General features: G+C 52.6%; 1 protein-coding gene across 1 annotated transcript; it reads left to right on the top strand.

The window, feature by feature from the left end:
* LOC101947158 (myeloid-associated differentiation marker-like) lies at nucleotides 1-1,163 on the top strand. The gene has a single exon (XM_065558765.1). The coding sequence runs from the start codon at nucleotides 141-143 to the stop codon at nucleotides 1,014-1,016; it is 876 nt and encodes a 291-aa protein (XP_065414837.1). The 5' UTR covers nucleotides 1-140; the 3' UTR covers nucleotides 1,017-1,163.
* Nucleotides 1,164-20,192: the final 19,029 nt, after the last annotated feature.

Here is a 20,192-nt window from a genome sequence, read left to right as displayed (position 1 = left end):
CCAGTGCATGCCAGCGTGGACTAAGCTTTGTGGGCGAGGGTGCCTGAATTCCTTGCCTTTCCACCTGGCTCTGCAGTTTGAGAGGCAGAGGCTGCTGCGATTGGCACAGGTTGCTGAGGTTCTCTCATGCCAAGGGCATCATGCCAGTCGTCGAGGTGAATTTCCGCTCCTTGATCACCCCTGTGGGGATTGTCCGGTTATTTGAGATCTTCCTGTCCTGCACGGCCTTCAGTCTGGTGGCTGATTCCTCCTACTTCCAAGGAACCTATGGGGCCTGGTGCATGTTCACCTGGTGCTTCTGCTTTGTGGTGTCTGTTCTGATCGTGGTGCTGGAGCTGTTTAGCTTTTCTGAGAAGCTGCCACTGTCCTGGGATGACTTCACCAGTGCCTTCGCCATGCTGGCAGCGCTCATGATCTTCACCTCCTCCATCATGTATCCTTCCACCTTCCTCACCGGCACTTGCTCTGTCGGAAAATGTGCTTATCAGGCAGCAGCTACAGCCATGTCCTGCATCTGCTTCATTGCTTATGCCATCGAGGTTGGACTGACGCGAGCCAGGCCTGGAGATATCAGCAGCTTCCTCGCCACTGTCCCTGGCCTCTTGAAGGTATTTGAAGCCTATGTGGCTTGTCTTATCTTCTCCTTGGTGAGTGACCCCAAGACATATAAAATTGAACCCGGCCAACAATGGTGCATAGCCGTCTACAGCATCTGCTTCATTGTCACACTGCTCATCATCATCCTCACCATTGGCCGATGTCTCACCTACATACCCTTCCCTTTGGAGAAAGTCCTGGTGGGTTACAACGCCTTGGCTGTGCTCCTGTACCTGACGGCTGCCATCATCTGGCCCGTCTTCAACTTCAGAGGGAACCCCAGACCCAGTTCATGTGACAGTAGTTGCCCATGGAACAGACTTCTGGGCGTGACCTTCCTCACCTTCTTCAACCTCATCGCCTACATCGTTGACCTGGTGTACTCCTCCAGGATGGTCTTTGTGACCAGGACAGCCTAACGGAGCGCGATCAGCTGCACCCGGGGGGGTACGGGCCTGCAGCGGGCGTCATCGGCACTGAAGTGGTGGGAAGGGACCGGGGCCGCCCGTCGCTCAGGGGGGAGCTGCTTTGGCCTCGGCTGTTTTGCATTTCTTCTCCCACATCCTTGTCTTATTGGCATGTCCGTGCACCTGGGGGTTCTGTGTGTATTTGATTTGGCTGCTGCTCCAGGAGCTGCAGGTGGCTACTGCTGGGGCCCATGTGCTGCTGCAGGGAATCAGGGCATTCCTTGCAGGACATGTCTGTAGGGGATGGGACGGGAAGGGAGGGACACGGACAGAACATGCTGCCTGTTGCCCGTGTGTACAGCAACCTGTGAGTGAGCCATAGAAGGGCGGGGAGATCAGGAATGGGGGGATCTCAGTCCAAAGCCCACTGAAGTCAATGGGAGTCTTTGCATTGATTTCAGCATGTGCTGGATTGGTCCCTGGAATCCTGGAAGCCCAAAGAAGCATCAGGGGGCTGGGGCTGAGTCTGGGTTACCGAGTCCGGGCTAGTTAGTGTGTTGTGATGCAGCCACCTGCTGCGACTCGGAGAAACTTTCCTATGCCACAAACTCTGGTCTGAAGACAGGTAAACAGCACCCAGGGCTCCCGCCCTCCCTCCAGGAAATGAAAGTTCAAGGGCTGGGGCTATGCAAACAGCGGTGTGTGTGCTTAGAGGGCTGGGTACCGGGCTCAGGCAGGGGAGCATGCCGGGGTCTGCAGCAAGTAGGGCGTGGCAGGTAGGAATGGCTGACTGCAGAGGGGTGACGTTGGCATGGCCAGCCCCAACGGTGTGGGGCTATTTTATGATCAGTCGGGCTAGTGTTCATCTACTTTCCAGGAAAGCTCCCCCCTCACCGGCCCCATTAGGGTCAAAATCCAACCTGAAACACATGACCCAAAAAGACACCCTCACTGCTCAGCCGGGCCTCCACTTCCCCTCCCAATCCCTGGGGCGTGGGAGCTGCCATTCTATCCTCCTCCCTACCTGACAGGCAGCTTCCTCATTCATGCTCCCCTCTACTTCCCCACATTCGCCTGAGCCACACGCACAGCCCCTCAGTCGGGCGCCGCACCATTCCCTCCCTGTCCCCTTTGGCAGCCCCACTCCCGGGTCTCCACATTCTCCAGCCTGACCCGTCACATGGCCACCCCCACTCCTGCGGGCAGCTTGGCTTCTTCCCCACTGGGAGCAGTGGGAGGTGGTGGCCATTCCTGCTGGGGGAACTGAAGGCCCTTGTTCACCTGCAGTGTCAAAGGGACATGGAGCCATCTCGCTGAGGGCAGCCTGTGGCTTCAGTCCTGCTGACAGTGATCGGAGATGGCCGCCATTTAGAACAGGGCTAAACTGGAAGGCAAAAATGAAATGAAATTCGTGCAAACGGTACCTGTACATGTGTATACATAACATTGCAAGGCTTGCAGTCAAATCAGGGGAGCTGGCACCGGGCCTGGCTTTAAGCTCTGTGCGTGTGTATGTGCACATGTCTATGCACAGCTATGTGTGAATACACACACGTGTTTCTTCCCATTCCTTTTCAGTAAGCAAAAAGTGCATCAGCATGCATGCAGTGTGAGTGTCCCCTGCCAAAGCAGTGCACTGTCTCTAAGGGTAGCTTCATGCTCCAGTTTTATAGTCTTCCTGAAACCTGAGCGATCTGTCCTCATTCCCCAGGACAGAAGCTTAAAGATGACGTGCGAAGGAATTTTTTTAAATGGAACTTTTGCTCTTTTTTTTTTTTTGCTGTTTTATGATTGCAAAAAGGGTGAGTGAGAGAGTGAGTTTTCCTGCTTGTTTTGTACTTTAGAAATCTCAGGACTGTCATGTCTGGTCTTCCTGGTTTTGCTGAGGGGCGGGGACCGGGGTGTGTGTGTGTCTCAGGGATATATATTGTGAGCTCTCACAGCAGAAGCGAAGGGCTGGGTGTGTTGATCTTTAACAAAAACAGCCTTTCTTCAGAATGTTAATTTGTCATTGGCATTAAATATGCCTGACAACCACCACCCTCCAAAATCCCCCAAACAGTCTGATTAAACATTCCTTCGTCTCACCCTCTCAGGTACTCAGCTTTCACTTTCTTGACTTTTGCGATCTCATCATTTCACAAGTTCTGTCACCATCAAATCTTTCCAAGCTAGGCAGGATTTGAATTGAATTGTGAAAAACAAGCAGAATTTTTTTTCAATGACAAACCCCTTCAGACCGTCTTTCTCCATCATAAAGAAGCAGTAAAAGAACACAAGGCCAATGTATTGTACCCTTTGCAGGGTCACCATTGGGTTGTGACCTGGAGAGAGACTGGGGAAGTCTCAATCCATGGTTTCTCCTTTGGCTGGTATAAGCCCTTCCAAGAAAAACTGAGTCAACATGATGGGGAAAGGGTTACAGAAGTTTCCCCAGGAAAGAGTAGCCCGCCTCTAGTGATTAAACTGATTCAATCCGATCTGCTTTGGGGCGGATGGGGGCATGGTATGAAACCTGGACTCTAGTGTGTTGCACAGCAAGTCAGGCGGTATTAAGGCAAAAGCAACTTCAGTGCATTTGATTTTATATCTGTCCAAGCCAAGTGGAATGAGATCATGAAGACTGCAAACCCATGGATGGAAAACCCTTCCCTGGCTGCAGCATTCACAAGGTGCTAGCACAATCCCGAGCTTTGGAGTAAGCCAGCGATCCCAGGCAGCGCGCAGGAAGGGCACAGTCTCAGTTGGGTACTTACCATGTATGGAGCCGTAACTAGGCCTGGGACGAGCAAGCCTACTTGTGCTCCCTATCATTTTGTTGGTCATTTTTCCGACCCATTTTTCCACCCCCGTGGCTTTGCACCCTGGGCAGCTGCCCCACTCGGCCTGCCCTGGTTACGGCCCTGACCATGCACATCACATGTGTGTGTTGCTTGCTTCTGGGGTCAGGTGCACACTGTAAATAAAGTTCACTAGCACAGACTGACAGTTTTAATGTCTTGGTTTGTTTTTTGTCTGAGCACGTGTTTCAGCCCAAGCTGTTATGGAATCCCTGGATGCCCACAGCACTTTAAAGAGGAAGTTGTGCTTACGGTACTCGAGTGGGCTGAGTTCAATGCCTGGCTCTGCTACAGACCTCCTGGGAGACATTGGGCAAGTCATTTAACCTCTCGGTGCCTCAATTCACCAGCTGTAAAATGGGGTAATACCAGATTTCTCCCACCCTCTGTTTGTCTCATTTATTCCCATTTTAAGGTCTTTTGGGTGGGGTTTGTCTTTCACTATGTGTACACAGAGTGCTTAGCACAAAGATATCCTGCTCTTGGCTGAGGCCTCTAGGCGCTACTGCCAATTTATAATAACTGTTACCTTCTTAGTGTGTCCAGAACAATGGCTCTAAGACTGAAACTTCCTGTTCCTCTAATGCCGTCACAACTAATGGGCAATCTCCCATTTCAGTCTGGCTGAGCAGAGTGGTAGGTTTAGTGATGTCTGAACTGTAAATTATCTATAGAGATGAGTCCCAGCACACAGGGATTTCAGTGTTTGTTCCCACAGGAGACTGATTCAGGGAAACAGGGACATCAGGTCTTGCTGCCAAACTGTAGAGCCCCTCCCCACCGCTGCTGTCACAAGTTCCCCTCATTTCCCATCGGTTGCTGGGTTTAGTGGGTGTGTGTTGGTGGCCTGTGATAGACAGGAGGTCACATGAGATGATCTGGGGGTACCTTCTGGCCTTACACTGTATGACTATGAGTTCCCCCAATGTTGGAATTCAGTGGCCAGAATTGGCGAGGACCCTGCATTTACTTCTTCGGGGGAGATGTCGCTCATCCATTGGCTCTCCCATTAGGAGAGATGCTGGGGCTCTGCCTTGAATTACCCTGTGACCTGGACTCCAGTGTGGGGCGATGCCTGCTCAGGGTAGTCTAGTCCCAAGGAGTAACCTGCCCCCAGCCAGCCCTTGTGTGTGGGGAAGCGAAGCAGAACATCTTGGGGTCAGAGCAAGCCCGTGGGAGTAGTAAGGAGTGGGACTTCTCCAGCGACAGCTGGGACTGGGAGCTGCAGCAATGGGCCAGGAAGAGGCTCCAAATCCCAGATCATGGCAGATACTGTCAGGTCCCCAGAGCACATGGCATGCTCATGGAGAGATAGTGTGTATGACGGGGATGGGAGTTCCCCAGAGGTCCGATTGGGAGACTCCAGCAGGGCGTAGATCCGGTAGGTGTCTCTGGCAGGGACGGGGCTCCCTAACGGTGCCCTTGAAATGGTAGGCAGCTTTTACTGGACTAACCGATCTGGCTTTCCATTTCTATGCAGTCATCCATGGATCTCAACGCACTTTACTTTCAGACCCTCATGAAGCATAATTCCCATTCACCAGATGGGGAAACTGAGGCATGGATGAATGACATGACCTGCCCAAGCTCAAGGTGGGAGCTAGTGGCAAAGTTGGGAACAGAGTTCAGCAGTCCTTGCTCTAGCCCAGCAGTTCTCACACTGTGGGTTGGGACCCCAAAGTGGGTCTTGACCCCCATTTTAATGGACTAGGGTCAGTCCTGGGTGGCAGAGCTCAGGTTACAGCCCCACTGCCTGGGGTTGAAGGCCTTGGGCTTCAGCTTTGGCCCCCCCCTGCCCAGAGTGGTGGGGCTCAGGCTCCCTGGGCAGCAAGGTTTAGACGGGCTCAGGCTTCTGTCCCCCGCCCCGCCCCGCCACGCCACGCCACTTACAGGGGCCCTGTAGTCATTTTTGTTGTCAGAAGGGGGTTTTGGTACAATGACGTTTGAGAAGCCCTGCTCTAGCCAATAGATACAAATACCAGTAATAAAAGCCCCAGGCAGGCTTTCCAGAATCCAGCTCTTTATCAGTGTGTGGGAAGCAAGGCAAAGTGCTGCCAATGCACTGGAAGGGCGGCAGGTGGCAAAGTGCAAAGAGGTACAGATCAAAGGAAGGAGGAGCCAGTAATGGGTGGGGGCTGGAGTGTCTTAAAGATCTCTCCATTGCAGCGTGAGAGGAAGGGAATGCTGAGTACACCGTGTGCGTTGGCAGCTTCCCAAGTTCACACCTAGTTCGCATAAAATAGAGGGTGTTGTTTAAGGATGTGTGAAGTGCAGCGAAGGTATAATGAAGGTGCAGCCTGTGAAGACTACAAGTACCAGAATGCAATGCTACATGTACGCCACGGATACGTTGCAGAATTCTGTCAGCTTCAGTTTGGCCAGCCCCTCATTTGGATTTAGCTGGTAAGAGATTTGGGGCAGTGAGTCTCTCTACTGTATGTACAGCGCCTAGCACAGCGGGGTCCTGATTTATGGGTGGCATCTAGTAATACAGTACTGTACAAGTAATTGTTCTTGAGCTGCCATCTAGTGGTAAAACTTGGGGATATGTCCTGGCTTGACCCTGTAAGTGTCTGATTTATAATCCCAGCCTGTTCCAGCCCTGCCTGTTCTGGGAGTTATGGTGGTACAGCATGGAAGATGGAATGGGGGGCACTTTCATTGTGAACACCAGATCAGATCCAACATGGGTCAGTGTGACCTGCCGGCTGGTCTATAGGAAGTGTGTGTGTTGTGTTATGTACCAGGAGGTGGCAGCCCAGTCCCTAATGCAGAAGTGTCCACACTGACCAATCACAGCTCACCCGTGGGCTGGCTGGCTTTGCAGAGAGGCTCCCCTAGGGCCATGTGGGGAAGTTTGCCCTGCCTGCGCTGGGCCTGTCCTGGGGATAAATGCTGAGATTCCCTCTCTAGGGCTGTGTACTCAGGGTCTCTCAGCAGCACAAGGGGTGAAACCCCTCTCTAGGCAGAGGGGCCCGCACAGGCCCTGTACCCTAGAAAGGGAAGACCAGAGTGAGGAACAGAGAGCTGCTTGGTGATAATCCGTTACCACTGTATGTTGGCCTGGTGTTTTCTGTAAGTCAGTGCCTCTCCCTAGGGGAGCTGTCGGGCAGGATGGAGATGGCTCAAGCAGTGGTATGGGGATAGTGCTGCCAGCACTTAATTCTGGGGAGTCTTGCTCGATCATCTGCTGAGCCCTACAAAACTGGTTTGACCAGGCAGGACAAAGCCTGCTGAGACTAACAAAGAACCTGGCAGGATTTAAAAGCTGCTCTCGGGACAGTGCAGGGGGAGGGGAGGCAGATGGAAAAGCCCTGCAGACACAGGAGCCTGGGGGAGGGCTGGCTGGAGAAGCTGGGCTGCCTAGCTCCAGCTGGGGACGGTTACAGTAGAACTCTAGGTCAGACACGTGCACGTACACTCATTGTTCTAAAATCCTTCTCCCTCTAGTTCTTTGTCCCTGCTGTTAGACAATCTGCTGTTTGCAGAAAGCACCGGATTCCTGGTCACAGGCTCCCAAAGGGAAGAAATGCAGGTGCCCCAAATGCCCCCAGTCTGTCAGAGTTACAGGGCCCTCTCTGGGCTCCGGCCCCTGCCCCTCTCCGGGCTGGGAACGTGTAACGCTGACAGACCCCGGTTGTCAGCAGACGGGATCGAACCTGGGGTCTCTGGAGCTTGGTGCATGAGCTAAAGGCTGTAAGCAGACTCATTAATTGCTCGCTCTCTAAGTGGTCTTGGTGCCACTAGATGGGACAGGTTTCAGAGTAGCAGCCGTGTTAGTCTGTATCCGCAAAAAGAAGAACAGGAGTACTTGTGGAGACTTAGTCTCTAAGGTGCCACAAGTACTCCTGTTCTTCTTTTAGATGGGACAGAACACCACACCCAGAAGGTGTGTGGGTTACAAACACACCCCTCGGGCATCAGGCCCCCTGCCCCTCTCCGGCCTGGGCACGCACCATTCCGGCATCAGGCCCCCTGCCCCTCTCTGGCCTGGGAATGCACCCCTCTAGCGTCAGGCCCCCTGCCCCTCTCCGGCCTGGGAACGCACCCCTCAGGTGTCAGGCCCCCTGCCCCTCTCCTGCCTGGGAACGCACCCCTCAGGTGTCAGGCCCCCTGCCCCTCTCCGGCCTTGGAACGCACCCTTCCAGCATCAGGCCCCCTGCCCCTCTCTGGCCTGGGAACGTGCCCCTCCAGCGTCAGGCCCCCTGCTCCTCACCGGGCTGGGAATGCGCCCCTCTGGCATCAGGCCCTCTGCCCCTCTCTGGGCTGGGAATGTGCCCCTCTGGCATTAGGCCCCCTGCCCCTCTCTGGCCTGGGAACGCGCCCTTTGGGCATCAGGCCCCCTGTCCCTCTCTGGGCTAGGAACACACTCCTCAGGCATCAGGCCCCCTGCTCCTCGCAGGGCTGGGAATGCACCCCTCAGGGCTCAGGCAACCCGCTGAGAGCAGGAGCCTCTGCTACCACCTGCGTGTCACCCTGCAGGGCCGATGGGGCTTCGGGCTCCACAGGTGACCCAGCCAGAGGCTTCAGAACTAACCATTCCAGCACTTCCCTTAAGGCCTCTGAAGGGGAAGCTGCCTGCTGGCTATCTTGTACCTCCAACCCACCCCAGACAGCCCCCTAGTGTGATGGGATCTGCAGTCCCTCTCTGGCCAGGAAGGGGTTTGGGAGAGCCTGTGGGCTCAATTAGCTGCGCCCCGTTACACCTGTGAGCGGTGCCAAGTCTGGAGGGAGGAGTTAAAAGAGGAAAAGCCCAGCTCAGTGGGGGCTGACTGGGGAAAGGGGTAGATCTCCTGGAGGGAGGCCAGGGCAAGCCTGAGACTGCTGGATGCCAGAGCCTCCTTGGGGCAGGTGGGCCTGGCATAGGCTTTGTCCCCTGTGACTAATCCATCCTCCTTCGGAGATCCTTGGAGGAGTGAGCATTGGAAGGGGCTGGGAGGGAGGCCTAGAGACAGGCTGAGCTAGGAGGTAGCCCAGGGAGGAAGCAGTGGGGCCGAATAGACACAGCTTAGCTGCTTGCTATAGGGTCCTGGGTTCCCTGTTGGCTCCCAGGGGATGGTGGCGTGAAGGCCCTCGGTGACAAGGGCTGGAGGGCCAATAAAGTCTGAGGTGAGGCTGAAGGCCCAGCAAGAAGCCAGGAGGCTGCTGTTGAGCTGGACTCAGTTTACTTCCAGAGAGGTGGGACTCGCTGGCTGAGTCGCAAGAAGCAATGGACGACTGCAGGGTTGGAGCAGCTGTTGGCGCCAGTGGAAAAGACCCTGCTTATGCCATGCTCAGCCAGCAGGGTGCACGCCCATGGTGAGTTCCTCTTCTACACCGTGTGAGTGGCATGTGCACAGATATCACTGGTCTACAATTTTTGAGAGGTCGTCTGCTTCAGAGATAAAATGCGCTATTTATTATGTAGTTTGATGTGCTGAATTCAAATATGACAATTAAAACAACTGATTGGCTACTGTTTCTAAGATATTTAAGTTTTTACATTTTATGTCTATGTATATTGTGTAGATAGTAGAGTTTTAATCATAAATTGTAAACCTAGGTCTTTTCATGTGTTTATGGTTGCTTTACATGATAATAGTTCACCTGTCCTGTTTATGTAACACTTTAAAAATCAGCAAAAGGGTTATAGAAATAAAATTTATTATGAAACAAAAGGCAAAAAACTATTATGTACATAGTTTAGTCCTATTCAGTGTCTACTCGGCGCTTCTTGGCTTGTCTCTTGTATTCATTAAATGGAGCATCTCTTGTTACTGTCCAGCAATAGTCTGCAAGCATTGATAGCTCCATTTGCCCTGATAGCGTTTCTCCATTGTTGCAATGTCCTGGTGAAATCGCTCGCCGTGCTTGTCGCTCACTGCTCCGCAGTTCGGTGGAAAAAAATCTAGATGAGAGTGCAAAAAATGTATCTTTAGTGACATGTTGCAACCAAGGCTTTTGTATGCCTTGAGGAGGTTTTCCACCAACAACCTGTAGTTGTCTGCCTTGTTGTTTCTGAGAAAATGTATTGCCACTAACTGGAAGGTTTTCCATGCCGTCTTTTCCTTGCCACGCAGTGTATGGTCAAATGCATCATCTCGAAGAAGTTCACAAATCTGAGGACCAACAAAGACACCTTCCTTTATCTTAGCTTCACTTAACCTTGGAAATTTTCCACGGAGGTACTTGAAAGCTGCTTGTGTTTTGTCAATGGCCTTGACAAAGTTCTTCATCAGACCCAGCTTGATGTGTAAGGGTGGTAACAAAATCTTCCTTGATTCAACAAGTGGTGGATGCTGAACACTTTTCCTCCCAGGCTCCAATGACTGTCGGAGTGGCCAATCTTTCTTGATGTAGTGGGAATCTCTTGCACGACTATCCCATTCGCAGAGAAAACAGCAGTACTTTGTGTATCCAGTCTGCAGACCAAGCAAGAGAGCAACAACCTTCAAATCGCCACAAAGCTGCCGCTGATGTTGGTCATAGTTTATGCACCTCAAAAGTTGTTTCATGTTGTCGTAGGTTTCCTTCATATGGACTGCATGACCAACTGGAATTGATGGCAAAACATTGCCATTATGCAGTAAAACAGCTTTAAGACTCGTCTTCGATGAATCAATGAACAGTCCCCACTCATCTGGATCGTAAACGATGTTGAGGGCTGCCATCACACCATCGATGTTGTTGCAGGCTACAAGATCACCTTCCATGAAGAAGAATGGGACAAGATCCTTTTGATGGTCACGGAACATGGAAACCCTAACATCACCTGCCAGGAGATTCCACTGCTGTAATCTGGAGCCCAACAGCTCTGCCTTACTCTTGGGTAGTTCCAAATCCCTGACAAGGTCATTCAGTTCACCTTGTGTTATGAGGTGTGGTTCAGAGGAGGAGGATGGGAGAAAATGTGGGTCCTGTGACATTGATGGTTCAGGACCAGAAGTTTCATCCTCTTCTTCTTCCTCGTCTGACTCAAGTCAGAATGATTCTGGTGCATCAGGAACCGGCAGTCCTTCTCCGTGGGGTACTGGGCGTATAGCTGATGGAATGTTTGGATAATGCACAGTCCACTTTTTCTTCTTTGACACACCTTTCCCAACTGTAGGCACCATGCAGAAGTAACAATTGCTGGTATGATCTCTTGGCTCTCTCCAAATCATTGGCACTGCAAAAGGCATAGATTTCCTTTTCCTGTTCAACCACTGGCGAAGATTTGTTGCACAAGTGTTGCAGCGTATGTGTGGGGCCCACCTCTTGTCCTGATCTCCAATTTTGCAGCCAAAATAAAGGTGATCGGCTTTCTTAACCATAGTGGTTATACTGCGCTTTTGTGATGCAAAAGTCACTTCACCACAAACATAGCAGAAGTTATCTGCACTGTTCACACAAGTACGAGGCATCTCTGCTCACTTTGGCTAAACAGAAATGTGTCCCTTTGCAAAATCAAACACTGACAAATAAGAGAGTACGACACTCTATGATTTCTAGAGCTGATATAGGGCAATTTGTTCAGCAGAGTGATGTAAGCTTCGTTATGATTGCATCCAGGGCCGGCTCCAGGCACCAGCCCTCCAAGCATGTGCTTGGGGCGGCACCTGGAGCGGGGTGGTGCTCACCTGGGGAGAGCGGGGCCGCAGCCGGGCTTGTCGCCCTCCCCCGCGCTCCGGCCGGTCGGGGAGAGCGGGGCCCCGGCCGGGCTCACCGCCCTCCCCGCGGCGCTCCGGCCGGTTCGGGAGAGCGGGGCCCCGCCCGAGGTCACCACCCTCCCCGCGGTGCTCCGGCCAGCCGGGGAGAGCGGGGCCCCGGCCGAGCTCACCGCCCTCCCCGCGGTGCTCCGGGGAGAGCGGGGCCGCGGCCGGGCTTGGCGCCCTCCCCGCGGCGCTCCCTGCCGGGGGGCTGGGGATGACAGGAGGCAAAAAAACCAGAGCCGGCCCTGATTGCATCATCCATGACTTCTAGGAATAACATGTTGCAATTCATATCATGTATGATGCAATACCAGCTTCAGATTGCATCATTCATTGTTTTGCCTAAAAAGCAAGTATTGTCGAAACCCAGTCATAGATTTATTCATAGATCCAGTCAAAGATGTATTTTAGTCATTTCTGGTTTAAATTGAGATCGCTTCCCTTTATAACTCACTTATCCTCCGCCATTCCCAAGTCAAGGGTCGTATATACTGACCCAATAGCATATCTTGAAAACTAGAGCCAATCAACAATTTTAAGCATCATTTTCATTCTCAGTGACCCAGAATTAGTAAAGTTTGACTACATTTATTTCAGAAGCATTTTGGCTGTAGAGCAGTGTATCCAGACAGAAAACACCAGCTCAAAGGCAGGCCAATGGACAGGAGTAAATCCTGCCAGAGCAGTACCACATTTGTCCCAGAGTGCACTGGCTGGGTGTGTTCCAGGGGTCACAACCTCTGGCAGGCCCCAGCCACACCCTCTGCTCCGCTCTTAGAGCCCTGCATGGCCACAAGCGAGTGGAAGTCGGGTGAGAGCGTTGGTTGGGACAGCAGTACAGACAGGATCTCCGCCAGGGATCTGCCCACTCTACAAATGCAGCCCTCTCAGGGACCCTGCCCGCACCGTGGCTGGCTCCATCTGTAGCACAATCCAGAACATATCCGTGTCTCGGAGCAAGACTCCAGGCTGGTTCTGGATCTGGCCTGAGACTGCATCCCTGCTCCAGACTGGAACTTCGTTGAGCTGGTTCCCTAGCAGGGTAGCATTTGTAGCCTAGTCAAGCTGGGGTGGGGGGATGGGCCAAGGGAAGCCACACCACCCCCACCCCCACCCCCACCCCAGGAGCTGGGCCTCAGCTTGCAATGCCAGCCAAGTGCCCACAGATCTCCTAGCATAGGCAGGGGATGCTGAATACCTTAACAGCTGGGGATCGGGCGTGCGCACCTAAGGAACACCGATGCTGGAGCCAGCACACAGTGGCTCCAAAGTGCGGGGTACCAGAGGGGACCAAAAGCTGCAATTTCATGGAGGGATGCAAATGGCCCCCAGGCCAGGCAGGGAGATGGGAGACATATCTGTATCCCAGGGGGATCCTGCCCCCTACAGCCAGCAGCCAGCAGAAGGAAATTGGGAGGCACAGGGATGTAGCTGGACAACATGCCTATGTCCAGCAGGACAGCCACCACCATCCCTCACCCCTCCTGCCAGGCGTGCAGGCAGCCCTCCCCCCAAAAAAGCAGCAGGGCAGGCACTGCTGCAGGAAGTGGGAGATGTCCTGCAGGAGGGGGCCCTGTTCGGAGGCCAGGCCACCAGGGCGAAGCGCAGGAGACCAGCACCCGCCTGGGCACAAGCTGTGAACCTCAGTGGGGGCTCTGCCCCGTGGGCTCCCCCTCCTGCTGCATTATGGCCTCCACCGCTGCCTTCTCCTCCTCTAGGGAGCCAGCCTCCTGCTCTGCGTCCAGCTGGGGGCTGCCTAGGTGCCACCCCCAGGGCCCACACAGCGCCGCTGCAGCTCGTGCTCTCCACCTCCTCTGGTGCTGGCCCCTCCATTCCTGGCTTCTTCTTGGCTGGGGAAACAGGGGGTGGGGAGACTCATACAGAGGGTGCTTGGGCCCTGCTGTGGGCCCCCCACATGTCCCCTGCCCCTCCCCACTCCTGCCTCACATGCTCGGTTCTATTTCCGATGTGCCTGAGCATTGCTCCGTCTGGATTTCAGGCACTGGCGCCACGCCTTGAACCACTCGGGCAGCACTAACCGGAGACCCCCCTAAGTGTAGCCACAGCATGGGGCTGCTGGCTTCGGCTGCTGGCCAGGGGGCTGGTGGGTAGATTGGAGGTGGCTGAGCCCCCCTCTAGCCCTAGCCATTCCCAGCCTGTCTCCCTGGGGGCAGCAGCTCGTTGGCTCGGCCATTTGGAGTTGAACTAGACAAGCCGGTTTGCACCTGTTATAGGCATTTCAGATGCTTGGCTAAGAGACCTATGAAGAGGTGTCGCCGTGGCCCCACTGCTCCGCACAAGGCCCTGCACCGAAGCCTGGCAGGGTGGGATGCCCTTTCATTCACCAGCCAGCCCAAACTAGAGGCGTGACTGGCTGAAAAGCCCAGCGCACTCAGAGATGCAGGGCTCGGCTCTGCCCTTCACACTGAGACTGCTCGGGGCTGGGACTTCAAGAACGGTGCCAAGGCCACAGACATGAGGATGCCTCCAGGGAACGCGCGGCTGCCCTTGACGCAAGCACCGCGCCAGCAAGCTGCTCTAATTGTGTCTACGAGGAGCCGCGCTCCGTAGAACCTCTGTCTCCCAGGATTGATACGTTGCTATAAAAAGCAACCTGCAATCCTTCAGTTTGCTCTATTCTGGGCTCCGTTTAGCAAGTCGCACGCTCGCCGACTCTTAATCCAGCAGAGCTTCAGGATGTGTGTGTGGCAGCACACACGTGTGGCTGTGCAGCTCAGCTGGGGTGGTGTGATGGTGTGTGGCTAGGGCATGTGTAATCTGCTTTGCTGGGGGGAGGTGAGAGAGAGAGAGAGGGTGGGCACATGACTTTCTGCTTCAGTTTCTGTTGTATCTCCGTGTGACTTTGCTTTTGTGTGTGTCTCGCCCGTGAATCCCTGCTTGGGTGGGGTCCCAGCGCAAAGGTGGATCCGTGAGCCTCTGCCATCCTGCGCGCTGGGCATGAGTTGTGAGTGCCAGGGCGCGTGTGTGTGTGTGTGTGTGTGTGTGTGTGTGTTTCTTGGCACTTGTCTGATTCTCCCCCTGTGTGTGCCGTGCCATGTCAACATGGTTGAGGCTCTGCCTTTCTGTGTGCAAATCTGCGGGGAAACAGGGGGCTCATTGGGTAGGAATCGCTCGGCTCCAGCATAGAGAGACCTGAGGGATGGGGGGGCTCAGTAGGTGGGAATCACCTGGCACAGGTGTGGAGACATGGGGGGGCTCAGTGGGTGGGAATCACCCACTGTCTGAGCCATGTGGGGGGAGGGGCAGCTCAGTGGCAGACATCATAGTGTCTGTAGATGTCTTTGCAGAGCTGCATAGAAATGGTCAGAGGCGACTTCCCAAGCAGCAGAGAAGACGGCAGTGCTCCATGGAACTGACCCTGCTTCTCGGGGGAGTCAGTGGCACAACTCACTGACATCGGTGGGCGCAGGATCAGACCATACCTGAGGAATGAGACCACAGGGCACAGATGTCCAGCAAACGCCAAAGTGGAGATGGTTTTCTGAGGGAATTGGGAGAGCCGCACACAAGGAAATGAGCAGATCCCAGTGGCCACAGCACACCAATGAAATGTTCTGTGGGATTCTTTAGCACCTTGGGGCTAGAGCAGAAGTCAAGTATAGAAACCTTCCACCATCTCACGGGTCAAGATGTGTGTGTATGGGGGGGGGGGGGCAGAGGTTGGTCGTAGATTGGTAGGTGAGATGAGTCAAGAAGAAGGTAAACAGAAGGTAGGTTTACAAGACATGAAGTTTCAGTTTGATGCAGGCAGGAAGGCAAAGCCAGTGAAAAGATCTGAAGAAGGTCTGGACACAGTCAGAGCAGCACACCCGGTAGACAACTTCTGCGGCAGCTTTCTGGACTGGTTGAAGAGGGGATGGAGGTGAGAGTGCAGGGGAATTCAGAAAAGGGAGCTGAAGGGGTTGAGATGAGAAATAGTCAAGGCCGAAGGGGGTTTATTGGCAATGGGAATGGAGACGAACAGGCAGATGTTACAAAGGAAACAGCAGCATGGTTTAGAGACAAACATCAGTGCAGTGGGGAGATGAGTCGTTTTTGGGTTCCCAGCTTGGGACAACCAGGTGTGGGTGCTCACTGCCTCCAAAAATCAGGCCCTAAATGGAATACCCAGCATGAAATGAGTGCAGAATGGTACGGGAGAGGTGGCTGGGGAGGTGGGAAAAGAGCACGGCCTCATGCACTCTGCTGAAAGCCAAGGTCACAGATAGGGCAGACGAGACACGGGATGTATTGATGGTCACTGGGGGTGCCAGTCCCAACTAGCACCAGGGGCTAACACAGTGCTTGTGATTTCACAGCGTTTCAGGAAGGTGTTGCAGAACCTGAAGAGACTTCCACATGGCATCTCCATGGCAATGTATGCATGCACATTCCATGCAGCCTTTGCCTAGGGACTAATTATTCCCTGGTTTTGGTGCAGAACCGGAGGCCACATCAAGAAGGTGCCTGATTGCTCAGACTCACTGGGGTAGGGGACTGAGTGCTAAGTTCAAGGGGCATGCAGCCCACCTGGGGTTTTCTTACCTCTGTGCTCCTTGCCCAAACCCAGTGCGTGGCATTCTATGGGAGGTTGAAGAATATTCATCTTAAACTCAACACTTTCCTGCACCAGGCACTCGACGCTTCTGGTGCAAACTCAGGAAACATGTACCTGGCTAAGCATGAGTGCTCCCATTGTCACCCAGACTGTAACCCGATGGAAGTCAATGGGACTGCTCATGTGCTCAGGTACTTTGCTGAATCAGGTCTATGACTTTAAGGGACAGTTCTTCCCTCCCTGCTGAAATTAATCTTGCGCGACTGCCCTTGGCCCACACTGCTGTAATAGCACAGAGAGAAAAGAGATCTCTCCCTGCCCTGAGAAGTGGGATGCTTGCATCTGGGCAGCATGTCTGGTTTGGTGTTCTCCCTCGGAAAATGTCAGCTTCCCTTGTCGCAGCTGGGTTCTGGGCCATGGCTCTAGTCCAGACATGGGACCCAGTAGCAGGTAAAGGTCAGTGTGGGGACATAAAATTCTGGCACATGGTATGTGGACCGAATCGAATGGGGTTAATGAAGACGCTCTGCCCAGAGGATGGCAGGAGAGGTCACCCCATTTACCCTGGCCTGGTGCAGAGAGGCTTTGGCAAGTGAGGATTCCTCACCCCATCGAGTGTAAATCAATTGTGGGGTCTTCATCAGTGGTGCTCCAATTTGTCCATCAAGATGAATAGGGGCAAGAGAAGCCCCAAAAGGGGAAGGTGGGCTAGAGGGGTACAGAGCCTGGCCCCTGTGATTACGTTATGCTCCTCGTTAAATACTGGGTCCAATACCAACTCCCATGCAGATGCTGCTTGGTGAGGTTCATCTGGGTCAGTGCTATTTCCTGGATTCCTAGGGTGAAATCCTGGCCCAGTTGAAGTCAATGAGTTTTTCCATTGATTCAATGGGGGCCAGGTTTTCCCCCAGAGATTTTTCAGGTCAGAAGGGATCATTCTGATCATCTGGTCTGATGTCCTGCAGAGCGCAGGGCAGAGAACTTACGTTCTTTAGGCCTCTGAAAATCTCCATGGAATATTTTAGGAGAAATGTCAGTATTCATCCTGAGATTTCTGCATGTGGCTAACTAAATGTCCTCTCTCTCCAGCTGGAATCAATGGGAGTGGAGCTCTGACAGCTTGTCTGAACTGCTCTTCAATCTCCTACAAAGGGAAGTGCGGGTGTTTTTATTTAGCGCTGGGCTCGGCAGGTTGTGGGGTGGGGAGTTCGGGCCAAGGGGAAGGCATTATAGGAGTGTTTGTGCATCGGGGTGGGGAAATGGGGTCAGGGTTTCCAGCCACGGGGAGGGGATTATAGAAGTGTTTGTGTGAGAGATGGGGGCACTGGCTTGCTAGCATGGGGTGCATGTGTGCTGTGAGGAGGGTTGCTGAACAGAATCTTACTTGAGCATCAGATATTGCTGAGCTCTTCTTCCTCTGCTGGCAGGCACCCCTACCAGCCGAGGGGCTACTTAAGTTCATCCCTAGCTGGCAGGTCAATGTGATGCTGAGCTCTCACCTTCCCAGGCCTGTTTTGCTACATCAGCGCCTGCTCCTGGTGTCCTTGGCACTATTTTTAACAGCATATGTTTGCCGCAAGGAAAGCTGATATCCATCTTGTCCATTCATCAGTGTTGCTTCCCTGGAAAGACAAAGGCTAAATTTATCCCACTCCTCATCAGCCAAGCGAGGCGATATAAATGCTCCCCGCTCCAGCCCGGTCACACACACTGACGTTGGTGGTCCGGGGGATCTCACATGTCCAACATCCACAAACAAGCCGGGGGCCAAATCCACTTACACAGATGCCAGTGCACAGACCAGCCTCAAGGCTTGTCTACACTTGAATGCTATAGTGGCACAGCTAGTATAGACATTACCTATGCCAATGGGAGGGAAGATTTTTTCTGTTGACCTAGCACTGTCTACAGGGGGACTTAGGTCGCCTTAATATGTCACTCAGGGGTGTGAATTTTTCACACCCCTGAGAGCTGTAACTGGGTCCATTTAATCTAGTGTAGACCAACCCTTACACGGCCCAATTACCTAGGGGACACTCACCAACTCCAGGATGCAGACACCACCACGCGTACAAAACACATGCCTGCCTGATTCACATGCCCTCTATCACTCTGATCAGTGCATCTTGAGTGAATTGGATCTGGGGCTAAATTCCCTGTTGACGTAAACTGGTACAACTTCATTGGCTTCTGTGGATTTGGGCTAGTTCACACCAGCAACCTGTCTGGCCCCTGGGGTTCTCAGCTCTTCCTGACTTCATTAATGCTTTTAAATTTGTGAAGCATGTGCCAAGACACAATGGTGATGGACCCACTAAAAATGCCTCCGAGGCAGATAAACGATGCCACGCTGGGTGTTGACAGGAACTCCCCTGAATTGACATCAGTCTGTCTCATGACCATAACAGGCCTGATGCTTCCATCTTCCCCCTCCCAGCCTCCCTATATGCCAGGTTCAGAAATGGATGTCTGTAAGCCCCTGATTTCCAAAGAAACCTGGTATATTAGGCTGAATGTTACAGCGCACAAAGTCCTTTCCTAAGGATTTCACATTCAATGGTTTCCATCACCACTAGGTGGTGTAGATCTGCTGCTAAATTTTCTCCATGGCAAAAGTAGATGGATGTTATCTTGTTTTAACAGAGAAAAATCAGGGACACTGTGGTTAAATACCTCCTTTCCTCTTCCCTGCCTGGATGCATCAAGACAAGGTCAGGTCATGACAGCAACAGAGGAAAAGGCCATTACTGAAACCTTACAGAAATCCCAGCAGCCGCCTCTTCCAACTGGCTTGGAAAGATTCCTACAAACAAACTTTCTGTCCCATGAGACTGAAGCCAGCTCATCTTATATTGGGCATGCCCAAACTTTGCCTAGCTGGGAGCCACGCATTAGCAACTTCCAGAAGCCCAAAGGATCAACTTTAATTTGTATAAAATTGTGTGACCCCTGGAGACTACATGTCCTGGCATGCAATGTGCTACCTTGATCCAAACAACCCTTCCTTATGCATCAAGATGGAGCACTGCATGTAAAGTTTCAAGGGCCATGCTTTGTGTATTAAAGACCAGGTCAGCTGCAGGCTACATTCCAGAACCCGGGGAATGGGATTCAACCCACAGGCCACCCCACGTCCACCCCTGTATGGAGCAGGGTTCGAACTGACAATGCTGAGCCATTCTAGTGGCCATGGTCTTTCATCTGGTCTCAGCATGGGTGTCATTAGAGGGGTCCTGGAACTGTCAAGTCAGCTGTTTCCGAAACAAACACTGCTCTTGCTTCACGTGGTGATGCCAGGAGGTTTGCCCTTGCAGGTGCAGCTGGTCATGAGTTACTGTTCCCTGGGTCTGGTTGTTTGCAGGTTTTCCTGCTGAGTTCCATTAGAGTTCATCCATTCCAGCCCCTCCGCCCTCCTGGCATGTGCCCTATTCCAAGGGGATCAGTCAGGATCAGGTGAGGGAGAGTGATACTAGGCAGCACTTGTGTGTTTGCAAACAGACTGTGGTATGCGCTGTCTCTAGGGAAGGTCTGGCTTATACTTTATACTGTTTGGAAAACTTGGGCCCAATCCTGTGAGGCTGTGAGTGCTCTCAACTCCCTTTGAGGTCAGCAGGAGCACAGACTTTTGGGTTAAATCTGGCCCCAAAGTGAGGGTTCATTAAAGTTGTGCAAAACTTAAAACTATTACAAATGTTTCTATTAAAAAAATAAATTTTACCAGAAATCAAACGAACAAAAGTGTTTGCAAGCTAAATATTTCAAGGGCATGTTAGTGCATGAAAGCCCTCAAGTGAAACTCACCACTTGAAACTGGAAACAAAAAGTAAAAGGAACTGATCTGTGTTTAATGACCAGGTTGACTGAAAGTGCATTGAGAAAACAGGCATTGAGAAAACAGGCGCATTAAATCTTACTTGTTTATTAATGATCATTATTATTGCTTTGTGCTGATAATCTGTATAAAACATACATAAAGACAGCCCCTGTTTATTACAATCTAAGGCCCCGATGCTGTAATTGGATCCGTACCAGTGGCTTCAATGAAGTCTATGGACTTTGCATGGGTGTCAGAATGTGTGTATCTGGATCTGACTGCAGAACTGGAACCATAGGCCAGAGA

Source organism: Chrysemys picta, chromosome 10 (genome assembly GCF_011386835.1).
Source record: "Chrysemys picta bellii isolate R12L10 chromosome 10, ASM1138683v2, whole genome shotgun sequence".
NCBI classification, from domain to species: Eukaryota; Metazoa; Chordata; order Testudines; family Emydidae; genus Chrysemys; species Chrysemys picta.
This window is presented reverse-complemented; position numbering and strand designations above follow the sequence as displayed.

Bases quoted from the DNA above. Each gene is read 5' to 3' on its own strand.
- LOC101947158 (XM_065558765.1), top strand. From the start codon at position 141: ATGCCAGTCGTCGAGGTGAATTTCCGCTCCTTGATCACCCCTGTGGGG.